The sequence below is a fragment of the Choloepus didactylus genome, chromosome 14 (genome assembly GCF_015220235.1).
Source record: "Choloepus didactylus isolate mChoDid1 chromosome 14, mChoDid1.pri, whole genome shotgun sequence".
Classification (NCBI taxonomy): Eukaryota; Metazoa; Chordata; class Mammalia; order Pilosa; family Megalonychidae; genus Choloepus; species Choloepus didactylus.
This window is the reverse complement of record NC_051320.1, coordinates 85,610,666-85,630,885: the sequence shown is the minus strand read 5'-3', so window position 1 is coordinate 85,630,885 and position 20,220 is coordinate 85,610,666. Positions and strand designations below refer to the sequence as shown.

At 39.3% G+C, this 20,220-nt stretch overlaps 2 protein-coding genes and 1 pseudogene across 7 annotated transcripts in view; 2 read left to right on the top strand and 1 right to left on the bottom strand.

Annotated features, from left to right (window-relative positions):
- Window positions 1-20,220, top strand: part of ASAP1 (ArfGAP with SH3 domain, ankyrin repeat and PH domain 1) — a 377,838-nt gene that overhangs the window by 238,431 nt on the left and 119,187 nt on the right. The gene's annotated exons all lie outside the window — the stretch shown is intronic.
- Window positions 1,661-3,112, top strand: LOC119508698 (eukaryotic translation initiation factor 3 subunit E). The gene has a single exon (XM_037802374.1). It carries the CDS (start codon window positions 1,685-1,687, stop codon window positions 3,020-3,022), a length of 1,338 nt encoding a protein of 445 aa, XP_037658302.1. The 5' UTR covers window positions 1,661-1,684; the 3' UTR covers window positions 3,023-3,112.
- LOC119508699 lies at window positions 18,571-19,391 on the bottom strand (annotated as a pseudogene).

Below are 20,220 nucleotides of genomic sequence, written 5' to 3'. Positions count from 1 at the left end.
TAATTGGATTGTTTGTCTTTCTGTTACTGAGATGTAGGATTCCTTTATATATTCAGGATATTAAACCCTTATCTGATATGTGGCTTCCAAATATTATCTCCCATTGTGTAGGCTGCCTTTTTACTTTTCTGACAAAGTCCTTTGATGTACAAAAGTGTTTAATTTTGAAGAGATCCCATTTGTCTATTTGTTCTTTGGTTGCTCGTGTCTTGGGTGTGAGGTCTATGAAACCGCCTCCTATCACAAGATCTTTAAGATATTGCCCTACATTTTCTTCTAAGAGTTTTATGGTCTTGGTGCTAATGTTTAGGTCTTTGATCCATTCCGAGTTAATTTTTGTATAAGGTGTGAGATAGGCATCCTCTTTCATTCTTTTGAAAATGGATATCCAGTTCTCCAAACACCATTCATTGAAGAGGCTGCTCTTTCCCAGTTGCTTTGGCTTGACTGCCTTATCAAAGATCAGTTGTTGGACTCGGGCAAGATGGCGGCATAGAGAGGAGTGGAAGCTAAGTAGTCCCCCTGGAACAACTACAAAAAACCAGAAACAACTAGTAAATAACCCAGAATAACTGCGGGGGGACAAACGAGACCATCCATTCATCATACACCAACCTGAATTGGGAGGAATGCCCGAGAACACAGCATAAAATCTGTAAGTAAAACCTGCGGAACCAGGTCGGGAGACCCCCTCCCTCATAGCCCGAGCTGCAAAGCCTCATGGTGCCACAGAGAAGCTCTCTCCCAGCAAGCGAATACAGCTCAGCTGAGCTCCAACTGGGGTTTTAAGTAGCGAGTGTGAACTGCTCACTACAGGTACGCAGCCCCAAAAAACATACAGAGGCTTTGGGTGACGACTGACCTGGGAGAGCTGGAGGGTCGCCTTGGACTCGGTCTGAAGGGGACTATCTGTTTCTTCTTTGGCTCAGTGGAGAAAGCCCCAGTCATTTTCAGTTTCCAGGGCTGTGACTCTGGGAAGGGTGGAGACACCACAAGCAGAGAGCGAGACCATTGAAATGCTAATGACCTCCACCTGGGGGCTCTGTCTTCTCTAGGAGGAAAGGGGTGAGGCCCTTTCCATTCAGAACCAGACCCCAGAGCCTGGGGGAACACGGCCATACCTCCTCACACCAGTCAAGAATTATAGGCTAACAGGTGTCACCTGCTGGGCAGAAAAGCACAGTGACCTGAGGCATCAAAGGGTGGAGCAATTTTCTAAGACACACCCGCAGGGAAACCAGATACTGAATATTTCTTCCCTCTGGGACCTGAGCCTGTTCTGGTCTGGGAAAACCTGATTTGGATAACCAAGGAAACCATGCCTAGACAACAGAAAATTACAACCTACACTAAGAAAAACAAAGTTATGGCCCAGTCAAGGGAACAAACGTACACTTCAACTGAGATACAGGAATTTAAACAACTAATGCTAAATCAATTCAAAAAGTTTAGAGAAGATATTGCAAAAGAGATAGAGGCTGTAAAGGAAGCACTGGACATGTATACGGCAGAAATCAAAAGTTCAAAAAACCTACTAGTAGAATCTATGGAAATGACAGGCACAGCACAAGAGATGAAAGACACAATGGAAACATACAACAGCAGATCTCAAGAGGCAGAAGACCGCTTGTCGGCGTTTTCAATAAAGTTCTGGTGAACACAGACTCTTCTTTTCCTTGACAAGATGGCGGAGTACGACTTGACTACACGCATCGCTCACTTTTTGGATCGGCATCTGGTCTTTCCGCTGCTTGAGTTTCTTTCCGTAAAGGAGATATATAATGAAAAAGAATTACTACAAGGGAAACTGGATCTTCTTAGTGATACCAACATGGTAGACTTTGCTATGGATGTATACAAAAACCTTTATTCTGATGATATTCCTCATGCTTTGAGAGAAAAAAGAACCACGGTTGTTGCACAGCTGAAACAGCTTCAGGCAGAAACAGAACCAATTGTGAAGATGTTTGAAGATCCAGAAACTACAAGGCAAATGCAGTCAACCAGGGATGGTCGGATGCTGTTTGACTACCTGGCAGACAAGCATGGTTTTAGGCAGGAATATTTAGACACACTCTACAGGTATGCAAAATTCCAATATGAATGTGGGAATTACTCAGGAGCAGCAGAGTATCTTTACTTTTTTAGAGTGTTGGTTCCAGCAACGGATAGAAATGCTTTGAGTTCACTCTGGGGAAAACTGGCCTCTGAAATCTTAATGCAGAATTGGGATGCAGCCATGGAAGACCTTACACGCTTAAAAGAGACCATAGATAATAATTCCGTGAGTTCTCCGCTCCAGTCTCTTCAGCAGCGAACATGGCTCATTCACTGGTCTCTGTTTGTTTTCTTCAACCACCCCAAAGGCCGCGATAATATTATTGATCTTTTCCTTTACCAGCCACAGTATCTTAATGCAATCCAGACAATGTGTCCTCATATTCTCCGCTACTTAACTACAGCTGTCATAACAAACAAAGATGTTCGAAAACGCCGGCAGGTGCTAAAAGATCTAGTCAAAGTTATTCAGCAGGAGTCTTACACATATAAGGATCCAATTACAGAGTTTGTTGAATGCTTATACGTTAACTTTGACTTTGATGGGGCTCAGAAAAAGCTAAGAGAATGTGAATCAGTTCTTGTGAATGACTTCTTCTTGGTGGCTTGTCTTGAGGATTTCATTGAAAATGCTCGCCTCTTTATATTTGAGACTTTTTGTCGCATCCACCAATGTATCAGCATTAACATGTTGGCAGATAAACTGAACATGACTCCAGAAGAAGCTGAAAGGTGGATTGTGAATTTGATTAGAAATGCAAGACTGGATGCCAAAATTGATTCTAAATTAGGGCATGTGGTTATGGGTAACAATGCAGTCTCACCCTATCAACAAGTGATTGAAAAGACCAAAAGCCTTTCCTTTAGAAGCCAGATGTTGGCCATGAATATTGAGAAGAAACTTAATCAGAATAGTAGATCAGAGGCTCCTAACTGGGCAACTCAGGACTCTGGCTTCTACTGAAGAAATGTTAAAAAAAAAAAAAAAAAAGAACGAAAGACAACTGTAAAAGAAAGATGAAATAATAAAATCATTATACATACATTTTAGAAACAATTAACATATTGAGTATAAATTTTGGAGAATTTCAATAAAATTGACTTTCATTTTAAAAAAAAAAAAAAAAGAGGCAGAAGAAAACACTCAGGAACTGGAGAACAAAACACCTGAAAGCCTACATGCAAAGGAGCAGATGGAGAAAAGAATGAAAAAATATGAGCAACGTCTCCGGGAACTCAAAGATGAAACAAAGTACAATAATGTACGTATCATTGGTGTCCCAGAAGGAGAAGAGAAGGGAAAAGGGGCAAAAGCAATAATAAAGGAAATAATTAATGAAAATTTCCCATCTCTTATGAAAGACATAAAATTACAGATCCAAGAAGCGCAGCGTACTCCAAACAGAAGAGATATGAATAGGCCTACGCCAAGACACTTAATAATCAGATTATCAAATGTCAAAGACAAAGAGAGAATCCTGAAAGCAGCAAGAGAAAAGCAATCTGTTACATACAAAGGCGGCTTAATAAGACTATGTGTGGATCTCTCAGCAGAAACCATGGAGGCAAGAAGGAAGTGGTGTGATATATTTAAGATACTGAAAGAGAAAAACCACCAACCAAGAATCCTGTATCCAGCAAAGCTGTCCTTCAAATATGAGGGAGGGCTCAAAATATTTTCTGACAAACAGACAATGAGAGACTATGTGAACAAGACACCTGCCCTACAGGAAATACTAAAGGGAGCACTACAGGGTGATAGAAGACAGGAGTGTGTGGTTTGGAACACAGTTTTGGGAGATGGTAGCACAACAATGTAAGTACACTGAACAAAGGTAACTATGAATACGGTTGGGAGAGGAAGGTTGGGAGCATGTGAGACACCACAAGAAAGGAGGAAAGATAACGACTGGGACTGTGTAACTTGGTGAAATCTAGAGTATTCAACAATTGTGATAAAATGTACAAATATGTTCTTTTACGAGGGAGAACAAGCAAATGTCAACCTTGCAAGGTGTTAAAAATGGGGAGGCATTGGGGGAGGGATGCAATCAGCATAAACTAGAGACTGTAACTAATAGAATCATTGTATTATGCTTCCTTTAATGTAACAAAGGTGATATACCAAGGTGAATGCAGATAAGAGTGGGGGATAGGGGAGGCATGTTAGACACTTGACATTGGTGGTATTGTCTGATTCTTTATTCTACTTTGATTTAAGGTTATTTTTCCTTTTGCTGCTTCCTAGCTGTCATTTTTTTGTTTCCTCTTTCTTTTTCCTCTCTACCCTCTTTGACTCTCCCTCCTGCCTTGTGGAAGAAATGTAGATGCTCTTGCTTAGTATGAGCAGAATGTTCAATTAAGATGAACTTAAATGTTTGGAAATGAACAGGGGTGTTGGTAGCAAGATGTGAGAATAACTAACAGCGCCGAATGGTGTGTGAATGAGGTGGAAAGGGGAAGCTCAGAGTCATATATGTCACCAGAAGGAAAGTTGGAGGTCAAAAGATGGAAATGTATAAAACTGAATTGTATGGTGGGCAATGTCCATGATCAACTGTACAAATACTAGAAATCACTTCATGAACCAGAACGAATGTATGACAATACAATTAGAAGTTAATAATAGAGGGGCATATAGGGAAGAACTATATACCTATTACAAACTATATACTACAGTTAGTAGTAGTTCAACATTTTTTCATAAACAGTAACAAGCGTACTATATCAGTACTAGGAGTCAACAATTGAGGGGGGTTGTTTAGGGATGGGGAGATTTAGAGTTTCCTTTTCTTTTTTTCTTTTTTCATCTTTCACTTTATTTCTTATCTGGAGTAATGAAAAGTTTCTAAAAATTGAACGAAAATTAAGTGTGATGGATGCACAGCTGTATGAGGGTACCCAGGGGCAAGTGATTGTACACTTTGGATCTTTGGATAATTGTATGGTATCTGAACAATCTCAATAAAAATGAAAAAAAAAAAAAGATCAGTTGTCCGTAGATGCGAGGGTCTACTTCTGAACACTCAACTCAATTCCATTGGTTGGTATATCTGTCCTTATGCCAGTACCATGCTGTTTTGAGCACTGTAGCTTTGTAATATGCTTCAGAGTTGGGTAGTGTGCCACCTCCCACTTAGTTCCTCTTCCTGCCTTCATTTTTGAAAGACACTTTTTGCCAGAATTTTTGGTTGGCAGTTTTTTGCTTTCAGACATATTTAGATGTCTTCCTGCCTTCTTGCCTCCATGGATCCTAGTGAGAAGTCAGCACTTGATACTGCCACGGCTCCCTTGCATGTGGCACATTGCTTCTCTCGTGCGGCTTTCAGAATTCTCTCTTTATCTTTGGCATTCGACAGTTTGGTTATAACATGGCACGGTGAGGGTCTGTTTGGGTTTCCTATTTGGAGTTCGTTGAACATCTTGGTTGTGTCCATTCATGTCTTTTGTTAAATTTGGTAAGTTTTCAGCCATTATTTCTTTGAATATCCTCTCTGCCCCTCTCTCTCTCTCTTCTGGAATTCCCACAGTGCATATATTGGTATGCTTGATGATGTCCCACAGGTTCCTAAGTGGTAGTTTCTTAAAAGTTAGTAACAATGTGAATCTGAAATCATGTAAGTGAATTTTAAGTTTTTGGAAGCTGCCAAGCTCAGAGTGACAGATAAAAATTTTCCAGAATTTTAAGTTTTCTCTGAAAGCTCCAGTTTTAACATTGGCAACAAATACTGTCAGTTATTTACTTTGAATTGACAGGCTCAGATACCTACGTCTGTCAGATATCTAAGTCTGAATAACCGTAGTTTGTCGGCCATTCTTTCAAGTAAAAACAGTGTTCTATTAAAAAACAGCCAAACAATGGCTAGTTCAGCTTGCAACTCAAACAGTTGCCTGGGTGCCTTTCCTCAAAACATCGATCCTTTTTTGGTAAGCTTTGTAATAAGTACTTAGTGCATACTTCTGTTTCAACAAACAGAATAATAAAAAAGACATACTCTAGAGCTGGATGTAATAAATTAATAATGTTTACTGCGTCACCATGGCCATTCTTAAGTTAAAATAGCCCCCCCCCCTTTTTTTAATCCTTTGAGTGCATGGTTATGAATGTGAAGAATACAATGGCTACCACTACAAATTTGTGGCAATGCCTTGATTCACCCTAAGACACAAGCAATTTTACCCAGCATTGCTTTTGTACCAGCTGTGCAACTGCTAACACAGCGAAAAAGTCAGATAACCTCTTAATAAAGACCTCTAGGGAACTATGGACACACTTTGAGAACCACTTATATTAGAAATCAAAGGCTTCGTTAGAATTCCAGCCCTGCTACTGAGTGGGTTAATGTTTCCTAACTTATAAGCATAACTTTCCTCACTGGTAGAATGGTAAAAAGTATCTTCACTATTGGTTATGTAGGATCAAATGATAATAATACCCAAGTGAAAAACCTTGGAAACTCCAGAGCCTTTGATTCACACACAGTGGATTATGGTATTAACACAACTGCCACTACAGGGCTCTTTATTTTCTTTTATATTTTTATTAATAAAACACATTTATATTGGAAATTTAGAAGAATATGAGTAGTAAATTGCAGTTTCTCTTTTATATTCCCCCTACCCAGAGATAACAGTCATTGATATTTGGGGCTTATCTTTCTAGTCAATTTTCTGTAACATATATTCTAAGTGAGTTTGTAGTTTGCTGATTTTCACTTAGTATTGACTGGCATTATGGCATTACCACTTTCCCTAGTTGGGACAAGTTATAGATTCAGAAGCTTAAGGGAATGTGCCTTTCCAGAGAACATCCTATGATGGGTTCCTCATCCTTGGCCCTCATCCCCTCCCTGTGTGAGAGCTAATCTTGGGGCATCGGCTTGATGGAATCCAGGCACTTGTGGCAGAAATGGGATCATATGGGCTTGTCCGACCAGCAGGACTTCCCGAGCTCATACAAGATGGCTTTTGTCTTTTACTTACATGCTTTTGCTGCCTCTATACCTTAAAGTGAAAACAGATTCCATTTTGGTGTTAATAAAAGAGTGAGTTTTAACAAGTTAACCTTGCCGTTTATGTATTTTTCTGACTAAAGTCCAAGTTCTCCAAATTAGAAACATGGGATAACAGATCAATATCTGCCAGGTTTTAAGGAGGGAGGGTAGGGTGAGAGGATAGTTTGAGTGTACTAGCGTAGTGGGAAGGAGTTCCTTCGTGTTGATGGAACAGCTCTCTATCTTGACTGTGGCAGTGGTTTTGCAAATCTATGCATGTTATAAAAGCTCATAGAACTATCCACAAAGACAGAGAAAAAAGTGAGTGCCTGCAAGCCTGCAGAAACTGGTGGAATTTGTTAGGTCTATAGTTAATTGTAATGTGCCAATGTCACCTTATTGGTTTTGATGATGTAATAGTACATGAAAGATGTAATTTGGGGGGAAAGCTGGGTGATGAGTACAAGGGACTTCTCTGTACTATTTTTGCAACTTCTCATGAGTCTTTAATTTTTTTCAAAAAAAATAGTTTTTTAAAGGGTCAGTCATCAAATTCTAGCAGAGAGGGGAAGGAGGGAAAATGTTTAATATCATAATTATTTTGTTGTAGTAAAATTTCTGTGTAAAACAAATGTACAGGGCAAAAATCAGCCTCCCTGGTTCTCTTATATTCCTTCAGACAGCTGTGCTGTAATCCTCAGTCCACTTCCTTTTTTTTTTCCTCTTTTATAAATTTTCTGAACCAGTCTTTCTCCTTTTGGTTAATTTCTCACTCTACTTGCAATCCTTTATGTGGTCTCTGTTCCCAAGTGCCGAGTGTTTGGCGGTTTGTCACGTGTGAAAATGTTTAGGGAATGCTGCCTCTTAGTGGTGAGAAGCCAGAGAAATGTGTAAATGATCTCATTTGTTGATGTTTTTAATATATTTGTGGCATTATTTTAAGTGCATGGGCATTGAATTTGAATTTGAGTCCTGGTTGACAATAATTACTCAGCAACTTCTTATCTCTGTGGCCTTGGAAGGTACTTAAGTTCCCTGAGCCTCAGATTCTTCATTTATGTAAAATGGGATTAATTGTACCTCTTTGCAGTGTTCATTCATTACCCATTCAAATATTTATTTAGACTCAACACAACATTGTGGTTAGGCAGAAGGGCTACAGTGGTGAGAAGAACACAAACAAGATTCCTGTCCTCTTGAAGTCTACATTCTAGTGGCATTTGTTTTGAAGTTTAGAATTAATTTATGTGAAATACCTACCATAACATTTGGTTTGGGGTATAGGCATATTAGATAGTAGTAAAAATAATTTCTTTAGTTGACATGTAGTTGACATAACATTCTCAGAACTCATCCTTCTCCCAGTTAAAGATGCCTTCCTAATCAAAGCCAGCTCCCGACATTATAAACAAATTGTCAGCCCTGGAACATACATACATCATTTCATGCTTCCATGCTTACACATTCCATGCCTTCTACTTTGAGTGTCCTTTGGCAGTTCATGTATTAATGATAAAGGCTTTCTTTACAATGAAACTTCCTTGTTTAAAATTTTAGCTGCTTCTATGTGTTTTTTTGTTGTTCATTTGATTAAACATAGGGTACCAAAATTATGTTCAATCTTTTTTGTTTGTTTTTAACCATTGCAAGAGAATCACAAAAGCATTGCTTCTTAAACAGTTCTCCCTGCTCTACTCCCAGCATTAGGCCTTCATTGCCTGTGATCCTAGCAGAAAAGTCAAGGGGTCAATAGAGAATTGCATCCATTTAATTTCCAAACCACAAAATGAGGACAGGAAAGGAGTAACTGGTAGATTGAAATTGATAGACTTTAAACAGGCAGAGAAAGACCATTTAAATGCCATATCTCTTCAAGAGCTCCACTGTAACATTAGTTTTAAAAAATTTACATGAAACCTGTTTTTAAAATAGTAGGAGGATTCTGGTCCAGCTGGGACTCTGCATCTGATTCCTTCTCTCCCCTGAGCCATTGAACTGTTCTGGGGCTTGCAAAAGAGCCTAAGTCTTGTTAACAGTTAAAGGACAGTTATTGCTTCACAGGTTTTGAGGCAAAGCAAAGATTTCTCCAGCTGCTTAACAGTTCCTGTTTGCAGTCTCTGACTGCTGGGTTTAGGTTTGTGTTAAGGTTTTTTTTATTTTTAATTTCTCTTCTTTTTTCCCCTTCAAATGGAATAGCTGGAAATGTGCAGGTTGGATGTAGATTTATAGCAGACATTATTTCTCAAGTTTTTCTTTGAAATACTGAAAATTATAGGGAGTATGGGTATGTTCAATGGTAAATTGGTAGCCCCTGGGTCCCTGTATTATATAAGACATTAAAAATCTCATCTTTTTGCAAAATGGTAGTCCATAATTAGAAGGTTTCAGCGTTGTATCTGCCAGACATGCCTTCGTGTCCTGACCTGCTTCATTGCCAATTAATGTTATGAGACATTTTACAAAATGCTATCTCTCCATGTGGGTGGATAGAGGGAAAGGGTTTTCTTTTCCTTTGCTATAAATAAAAGTCATACCTACCATAAAAATTACAGAAAATGTGGAAAAAATAAAATAAGGAAATAAAGATCACCAATTCTAACTGTTAACTGTTAATATTTACCAGTATTATATATCTTTTGAAACAATTTTAATAGATTTATATACAGAGATACCAGTAATTTACCAAAAAAAAAGAGAAAACTGGTCATCCAGGTCCGCAAGATTTTATCCCAAATCCCTTAGGGTTAGGTGTGTTTCAGAATTCGAGTTTTATAGGTCTCAGAAGGATGATGGGGTTCATAAACCATATATTATATAGCTGACCGGCAGTTTTTTGGGCAGGTCCTCATAATCAAATAGAATTTTATTTCTGTAGTGAAATGTGTGATATTTACATAAAGTGACCATGAAGAGTCCTACATCAAACCAAATCAGAGTTTTCTAGAAAATGAGTTAAAATCAGGCCAGGTTTTGTTGCCAAATGAGTTTTTAAATGAATAAATTAATAAACTCTTATATATATGTTTTGTGACCTCTGTTTTTTAACTTGGTAGCTCTCCATGACCATAAAAATGAAATTGTAAAATCACTTTAAAAAGCTACATATAACTAGACCATAACTGATCGTTTATAAAGGATTTGAATTTTACATTATCAATACAGGTATACCATGCCTTAAATACATCCAGTATACAAAAATCCTCATGTACTCCAGGCTGAATCTAAAATTTTTTTTTTAAGGCTTTTATATTTAAAGTATTTTAAATAAGTTCAAATAATGCATGTAAAATAGGATTGACCTTTCAGCTGTGAATTTTGCATGTAATAAATAACTCGTTTCATCTAAAATTTTTGTGGATATGGTGTGTGCATGTGGTTGTCAGTGTTATTCCACTTGAAACAGACGTACCAAACAGCACTTGGTGCCAGAAGAGACTCTTATGTTTTAGAGCAGTGGTTCTTTGTCTGGGGCTGGAACTTTCCACCTGGAGCATTTGAGAATGTGTCAGGCTCCATTTTGGTTTTGCTTTGGCTGTTACAGGGACTAGAGAGAGGTACTAGGATTTGGTGGTGGTGGTGGTTGTGGGACAGAGATGCTGACAGTCCTGGCAGAGTCTGAGATAGTTCCTCCACACAGGGAGCACTCAACCCTGGCAGAATGCCCACAGCTCCATTCTGAGAAACCGTGCTCCCAAGCCTCCAGCCTACCTTTTGCTGTTCCCCAATAAGTATTTTCATACCCAGATACAAGAAATGACTGGGCTGTGGACATACAGAGTGTGAGGGTCCTTTAAAAAACCTTCCTACCCAGTTATTCTTCACACTGATAAAGGAGGGAGGGGGTAAGAGAGAGAGGAGGGAGTGTGTGAGATAAGAAAGAAGGAAGAAAGGAAGAAAAAGAGGAAGGGGGGAGGGAGAAAGAAAATGGTTGCTTGTTAGAGGAGAGAATGTCATTAGCCACATTAACCGTAAGAGAGGACTGCTGGACTGCTGAGATGCTGAAATTGGGAATGGAAGATTTTTGTGATATTGCCAACAGTGAATTAATGTAGTCTTTCTAAGTGTGAGGCCTGGGTACTAAGTGGTTTTAGAAGGCATATGTAGTCAGCATTAAATTGCATTGAAATGTACAGTAAGAAAGGTACTTTTTTTAGTTTTCATTCAGTCTTCTGATTAGTTGAAGAGCAAGTCTCAGGTTGGTGCTAGAATGCTTTATCATGTCCCTAGCATTTACTAATCAATATCTCTTTTAAACAAAGATACAGCTGACCTTTCCTTAGAACTTCCAAGCAGTTTTCATTATTTTTAGTTTATTGTTAACTTTTCCTTATGCAAATAATAGTAACAGTAGTTTGTAGTTATAGTATACCTACTATGTGCTGGGCCCTGTTAAACACTTTACATGTTGTATTAGTTAGGATAGTCTAGGATATGCTGCAGGAATAAATTAGCCCCCAAATCTCAGTGGATTAATAGAGTTAAAGGTTTATTTCTTCCTCGTGTTACATGTGTAATGGAGTCTGCACCACATAGTAATTCAGGAACTTAGGCAGATGGAGGCTGTACCATCTCAACAGGATTTGTCATGGCAGGGAGAGGGAGAGACTGGGGAATCCTAGGAAGGCATTTCACAGCTTTTTCAGATGCATTAGTTCATTTATTTGAACTATGCTCTTGGCCCCACCTAGTTGCAGAGGACTGGGAAATGTAAGGCAGCCAATGGAATATTTGGTCAGCATTGCTGTCTCTGTCTCATCTATATACTGCCTCATTTACTCCTCACATCAACCCTACCAGGTAGTAACCATAATTATCCTCATTTAAACGGCTGAGGAAACGGAGTCATAGGGAGTTCAGTAGATACCAGAGCCAAGGCTCAAACCCAGGCTGCCCACTCCATAGTCTGTACTCTGAAGGGTGCACTACTGCCTCAGGTGGTGTGTACGTCCTTTTACAGAAGTCTGTAAAGTTTCCTTTTAAATTAATTTATTTAAGTAAAATATTGGATTGATTTACAGAACAGAAAGTAAAATAATGGCACATATTTGCAAGGATAAGGCAAACACTGGTTTGATATAATTAACAGCGTTCTCTATGCATGATCTTCATCCTAGAAGCCTCCAAAACTCCTTCTCCCACTGTTCTAGTTTGCTAATGCTGCCAGAATGCAAAACACCAGAAATGGATCGGCTTTTATTAAGGGGGTTTATTTGTTTACACAGTTACAGTCTTAAGACCATAAAGTGTCCGTCAACAAAGGGTACCTTCACTGGAGAAAGGCCATTGGTATCCGGAAAACCTCTGTTAGCTGGGAAGGCACATGGCTGGCGTCTGCTTGCTCCCAGGTTGTGTTTCAAAATGGCATTCTCCAAAATGTCAGTGTCAGCTTCCAATGGCCATCTTCAAAATGCCTGTCTCAGCTCCCAGCTCACTATGAGCTCCTTCTGTCTGAGTTTACATAGTGCTCCAGTAAACTAAGCAAGGCCCATGCTTAGTGGGCAGGGCCACACCTCCGTGGAAATTATCTAGTCAGAGTTATCACCTACAGTTGGGTGGGTCACATCTCCGTGGACACTGAACCAATAGGTTCCAACCCAATCCACACTAATATGTCTGCCCCCAGAAGAATGCATTAAAGAATATGGCTTTTTCTGGAGGACATGAATGTACAAACCGGCACACCCACCCTGGTCCAAATCTAGAAGGTACCTTGTGAAAAGCAAACGCAGACCTTTTTTTGGCTCAGAGAATTCTGCCAAACTGCTTCACATTCTCTACTTGGACTTTTACTCTTCCTTGATTTACCATTTTCCATCCTATGCGTGACCTCTTATCTGAATTCCCCCACTCGACCTACCTACTTTAGATTAAATGTTCCATCTTGAACTGATTGTGGGTACCTCCGCAGAATGTTGCCTCTGAGTCTTTCTTACCTCCACTTTATCGGGACCCAAGACCAGTAGACAAGTACCACAGCCCAGCCTGGACCTCCAGCCTCCACCCTAGGCCATTCTGGGTCTTTGTGCAAATGGGCAAAGACTCTGCTCTGGATGGTCCTTTAGAAAAAGAAAGCCCTTCCTCTGGGTTGATGTCAGCCAGCACCAGAGATTGGTGAGTGGAACAGGGCCAGATTTCAGATTCCACTTGCACAAAGTCAGGTGGGTATCTTTTTTGTAGTGTACACCCTATACAACTGTAATAGTGGCCATGCTGGGAACAGTCTTGTCTGGGAACAGCAGTATTGAGAGTGAGTTACCTTTCCCTAGAGTTTTCTTTGAAATATGAGTCCCATGCCATGCTCTTTGAGCTCTGAGATCAAAATGGATTGGGAAACATTGCATTTTAAACCACCACCCACCACCGCCACCAAGATTTGGAGATTTACAGGAAACATTTGAATATTAAAGCCTCTGAGACATTGTTGAACAAAGAAACCTGTCCAATTTGAGCTGTCTTAATGGACCACAGACTTAATGTTGTAGAAGGCACATTACCATCCCACCCATGAAACGCACTTTGAAAAATGCTGATACGGATGTTCTGCGTATGAAGAGAGGCTGGATTGGGTGATCGCCCATTTCATTTGTTTTGTTTGTTTATTTGGATTTTTAAATTTTATTCCATTTTACTTCTAGTATTCCATTTCACTTACAGAATTTTAATTCTCATTTATTTTTCAGTATGTAAATTTTTATTATTTTAAGCTGGTTGCTTCTTTATACCTTGATGTTTCTTTTTACTTCAGATTATACCTTCTGATACTTTTGTACCTTTAGGTTTAAACATGAGTAAACAACCTATGGATTCAGTCTTGAACCTACTATCTTACTACATCTTCCACTAAAAATCACTGGACCTTTTTATCAACTTATTACTCCAACAGTCTTAAGCAATTAGAAGTTCTGAGACTTGGTGGGATTATCACAATTTTGAAGTCATTAGATATAACTAATTTCATATCTCTGCTTCATCACTTCCCAAGCTAGGACCCTTGAGCTGACAACAGATAATTAATAGATATTTATGAAACTCTATTCTCTTAGGCTAGCAGAAGCTGTTTTGCTTTATAGAAACATAAAATAGCATTAAGCAGTGGCTGGTAACAGTTGATATTTAGAGAGTGAGGTGAAAGAGTATATGTTGTGTTTAAAAAGAAGAAAGAAAAGACTTCAAGACTTGCTAAATTGTGTCCTCAATTCAGCCAGCATTACCAGATGCCCACTTGGTGCCAGCTCAGACCGTCACTTTCTTTCTAAGGTATTGCTTAAACAATATTTTAATGCTTTACCCTAAAGCATTACTTAATTGTATAGGGGAATATGAAGATAGGTGTTGGACCAAATTTAAATAACTTCCTGCTTTTTGTTGCCCAAAAGTCGAGATAACTTTACAGTATTTGGTTTCCTGGTAGCATTGCCATCACAGGTGTAATGTTTAAGAAGCTTCTGTTTCTGCAAGGGTGGTCTTGAAAAATATATCAGCCAATGGATGGTGAACATGACAGCCACCATTTAGGTGAATTCTTTGAATTCTAAAATTTTCAATGAGGATTAAGTGAAATGAGTGTTAAAACGTGAAGGTATGTACAAGGAGACAGGCAGAGCTCTCCAGGCAGAGGGAGCAGCAGATGCCTCCGCTTTCTTATCTGTTAAATAGAGACAGTGGTGTGTATTGTGGGTGTTAGCATTCTGTTCAGGGTAAGCCCTGTGTACTTCTATGTGTTTATTTTTTTTTTTATTGTGTTACTTTCTGAATAAAAGTCTTGAAAAATAAAAATCATAATGTGTGATAGAGATGTTAACTGAAGACAAGGAAAATGTAATTTAATGTCACATAATATGGCTTTCTTCTAGTTTAAACCTAGCAAATTATAAATGATATGCATGGAAATGAAATTAAAGGTCTGAAAGCTGATCATAAACTAACTGATGATCATTTCAAGCATAATAAAGGAATATTTGGGGTTGGGATGTCTTTTTCAAAGCAGGGCCTAGCTATACAGGTATTTTTTTCCTTTTCCTTTTTTATTTATCTTGGTCTTTATGCATCTCAGCTACTCCCCTTTCCATGAACTTATCCTTAGATGAAATCAGCTGCAGCACATACTGCAAAGGAAAATAATACTTTCATTTTCATTCTTGATGTAGATGTTAAATTTAACCCATCATTTACTTGAATTAGACAAAATATAATTTCATTATTTTAAGGAATTCTCATATTCCCTGAAACTCCTACACATACCCATTTTTCTCTGTAAAACTGTACTTTTTCACTCAAGCTCAGTCTTGTTAGTTCCTGATGCCATTAGCAAATTGGTATAATTTGGTTGCACTTTTTCATGGGTCTTTCCTAGATCTTCCAGAGCAGTCTGTCCAACACAGTCACTCACTTCTGTTCTTTCTTCATAGTAATTATGTCTTAGGCAAGTGATTTCCATTCTCTGGCTATAGGTCTTCCCTGCTCTAAAGAAACTTTGATTTTTCTCCTACTTTGGGCAGCCCTCATTCTAAGCAGTTCTCAAACTTGACTGTGCACACAGTTCATCTCTTGAGCATTTTAGGCTCCACTCTCAGAGTCTCTAATTAACTAGATTTTGGTTGATGCCCCAAAATTTGCATTTCTAGCAAATTTCAGGGTGATGCTGACACTACTGGTCCAGAGGCCACACTTTGAAAACCACTCATCTAAGGATTCTGGGCAGAGATCCAGAATTCCCTTGTGTTAATAGACAAGTTATGATTTTTTTCCTCCAAACTCACTACCTAATTATTTTTACTCTTATACATGCCACCAGTTTCGTATCTTGTTTTATAAATGAAGAACAAGTTGAATAAGAAATAGACTGCTAGTGGTTATACTGCCCTCTTGTGTTTCTGTGTCATATTTATTTTTAATAATTTTCCAAATAATAACCAATTATAGTTGAAAACTTGGAAAATTCAGAAAAAATAGATTAAAATAAAAATCAGCAATAACCCTATAACCCATTGCTAAGGGGCTGTTATATAGTCTTCTAACCCTTTTCTTTTTATACATGCATCTTTTTTTCTTTAGGTGTATTTTTGTAAGTCATAAAATTATTTTAAACATCGGATTCATACAACATGAAAACTGGAAACTCAGTTTTCTACTTATCTAAATATTTTGAAAACTTTCCGGTTTCACAGAATATTCCATGAGAATAGTTTTTTTAAAGTTTTGGTAGGATGGAAGAAGATGGTGGCATAGAGAGGAGTGGAAGTTAGTTAGTCCTCCTGGACAACTGATAAACAACCAGGAACAACTAGTAACTGATATGGAATAACTGCTGGGGGACAACCTTGACTGTCCACACATCATGCACCAACCTGGATAGGGAGGAATCCCTGAGATTGCAACATGGAATCTGAGTAGAAACTACAGATCTGAGCTGGGAGCCCTCTCCCCCAACGGCAGCCCAAACAGCAAAGGCTCGCTATGCTAGAGAGCAGTATTCTCTGAACAAGCAAATATACCTCAGTTCAGCTCCAGCTGGGGTTTTTATTGGCTACGTGGACTGCTCAATGCGAACTGCAAATCCCCAACAAGCAGACGGAGGCTTTTAGTGATGACTGACCTTGAAGACCAGGGGACTTCTCTGTGTTGGGAGGGGGAGCCCAGAGGACCGGGTGCCATCTCTGGCCAATGGGTGAAACTGGGGGGTGTGGACTGACCCTGAAAGGGAGCTCTCTGTTCCCTTTTCTCTCTCTCAACCTGAGCAGCTCAGTGGAGAAAGCCTCAGCCATTTTCAGTTCACAGTGCTCTGCAGTGGAGAAAGCCTCGGTCAGCTCACAGTGCTCTGACCCAGAATAGGGTGGAGATAGCAGAGTCAGAGAGACAACCTATTTAAATGCAAATGAAAACTCCCTAGGGGTGTATCTTCCCTAAGAGGAAAGAGGTGGTGCCCAGCTGTACTACTCACCTTCCATTCAGAACCAGACCCCAGAGCCTGGGGGGAAACACCCAAAACAGAAATTAAGAAGGCCACATTTCCTTAGACTAGTCAGGAGCTACACACTGACAGGTGCCACCTGCTGGGCAGGTTAGGAAAAGCACAGTGGCTTGAGGACTCACAGGGAGTGTCAGTCTTCTAAGACACACCCTCAGGGAAACCAGATACTGAATATTTCCTCTTTCTGGAACCTGAGCCTGTTCTGGTCTGGGAAAACCTGATTGGGGTAACCAAGGAAACCAGATGCCTAGACAACAGAAAACTACAACCTACACTAAGATAAATGAAGTTATGGCCCAGTCAAAGGAACAAACTTACACTTCAACTGAGATATAGGAATTGAAACAACTAATGCTAAATCAGTTCAAAAAGTGTAGGGAAGATATGGAAAAAGAGATGAAGCCTATAAAGAAAACACTGGGCGTACATAAGGTAGAAATCAAAAGTTTGAAAAAACAGCTGGCAGAATCTATGGAAATGAGAGGCACAACACAAGAGACAAAAGACACAATGGAGACATACAACAGCAAATCTCAAGACGCAGAAGAAAACACCTGAAAGCCTACACACAAAAAAACAGATAGGGAAAAGAATGGAAAAATAGGAGCAACGTCTCAAGGAATTGAATAACAACATGAAACACATGAATGTATGTGTCATAGGTGTCCCAGAAGAAGAGAAGGGAAAGGGGGCCGAAGAAATAATAGAGGAAATAATCAATGGAAATTTCCCATCTCTTATGAAAGACATAAAATTACAGATGCAAGAAGCACAGCGTACCCCAAACAGAATAGATCTGAATAGGCCTATGCCATGACACTTAATAATCAGATTAACAAACGTCAGAGACAAAGAGAGAATCCTGAAAGCAGCAAGAGAAAAGCAATCCATTACATACAAAGGAAACTTGATGAGACTATGTGCGGATTTCTCAGCAGAAACCATGGAGGCAAGAAGGAAGTGGTGTGATATATTTAAGATACTGAAAGAGAAAAACCACCAACCAAGAATCCTATATCCGACAAAACTGTCCTTCAAGTATGAGGGAGAGTTGAAAGTATTCTCTGACAACCAGACAGTGACAAAGTTCGTGAACAAGATAACCTGCACTACAGACAGATAGGAAAAGACAGAAGTGAGAGGTTTGGACGCAATTTTGGGTGATGGTAGCACAGCAATGTAAGTGCGCTGAACAAAGATGACTATGAATATGGTTGAAAGAGGAAGGTTAGGAGCATGTGGGACACTAGAAGGAAAGAGGAAAGATAAAGACTGGGACTGTATAATTCAGTGAAACCTAGAGTGCTCAACAATTGTGATAAAATGTACAAATATGTTTTTTTATGAGGGAGAACAAATGAATGTCAACCTTGCAAGGTGTTAAAAATAGGGAGGTATTGGGGGGAAAATACAGTCAATGCAAACTAGAGACTATGATTAACAGAAACATGGTATTATGCTTCCTTTATTTTTTTTTTATTATTTTTTTGTTGTTGTTAATAATCACCCAGAAGGCAATTAATCATGCTTTATTATTAACCACAAAGAGTTCTCCATCCATTTCACTTGAAGATCATTTCACCCACTGCTCTGTTTGGCAGCCAGTCTCTTGTCTCTCTCTTCAGCAATTGTGAGGCGGATACCTTTTCCTCGGGGAAGAGAAATCCATGGCTTGTTGCCTTTGCCAATAACAAAAATGTTGGAAAGCCGGGTGGCAAAGCTGTTGCCATTGGCATCTTTCACATGAACCACATCAAAAGAGCCAGGATGTCTCTCTCTGTTGGTGATCACACCAATTCTTCCCAGATTAGCACCTCCAGTCACCATACACAGATTACCAGTATCGAACTTTATGAAATCGGTAATCTTGCCTGTTTCCAAATCAGTTTGAATGGTGTCATTCACCTTGATGAGGGGATCAGGGTAGCGGATGGTACGGGCATCATGGGTCACCAGATGAGGGATTCCTTTTGTGCCTACAAAGATCTTCCTCACTTTGCACAACTTGTACTTGGCCTCCTCAGGTGTAATACAGCAAAGCGACCCTTGGTATCATAAACCAGACGGAAATTCTCTCCAGTCTTGTCAATGCTGATGACATCCATAGAACCAGCAGGATAAGTTGTATCAGTTCGGACCTTGCCATCAATCTTTATGAACAGCTGCATACAGATTTTCTTTACTTCATCTCCTGTCAGGGCATGCTTAAGTCTGTTCCTTAAGAAGATGATGAGAGGGAGACATTCTCTCAGCTTATGGGGACCAGTGGATGGACAAGGAGCAAACACACCAGTCAGTTTGTCCAGCATCCAGTGCTTTGGAGCTGCTACACGCTTCAAATGCTTCTTTGGACCACGAGCCATGGTTGCGCTAGGCACGGAAAGAGCTATGCTTCCTTTAATATAACAAAGGCAATATACCAAAGCTGAATGCATCTAAGAGGGGAGCATAAAGGAGGGGTATGGGACTCTTGGCATTGGTGATGTTGTCTCACTCTTTATTCTACTTTAGTTTAATGCTATCTTTCCTTTTATTGCTTCCTAGCTGTCATGTTTGTTTTTTGTTGTTTATTTTTTCTCTCTTTTTTCTTTTTCTTTTGTCTCTCTTCCTTCTTTGACTCTTCCTCCTTCTTTGTGGAAGAAATGGAGATGCCCTTATATAGATAGTGGTGAGGGTGGTGAATACATAAATATGACTATACAGGAGGGAACCATTGATTGTTTACTTTGGACTGAATGTATGGTGGGTGTAGAAAACCATCTTAAAAAAATGGGTTGATGAAGAAACTCCATATTGAGTGAAATAAGTCAGACACATAAGGACAAATATTGCAGGGTCTCATTGATATGAACTAATTATAATATATAAACTCATAGACATGAAATATAAGTTACCAGGATATAGACCGAGGCTAAAGAATGGGGAGTAGTTGCTTGTTATGAGCAGAATGTTCAACTAGGTTGAACTTAAATGTTTGGAAATGAACAGAGGTGACAGTAGCATGTTATTGTGAGAATAACTAACAGTGCTGAATGGTGCGTGAGTGTGGTGGAAAGGGGAAGCTCAGAATCACATATGTCACCAGAAGGAAAGTTGGAGGTTAAAAGATGGGAATGTATAAAACAGTGAACCTTGTGGTGGGCAGTATCCGTGATTAACTGTACAAATATTAGAAATCTCTTTCATGAACCAGAATAA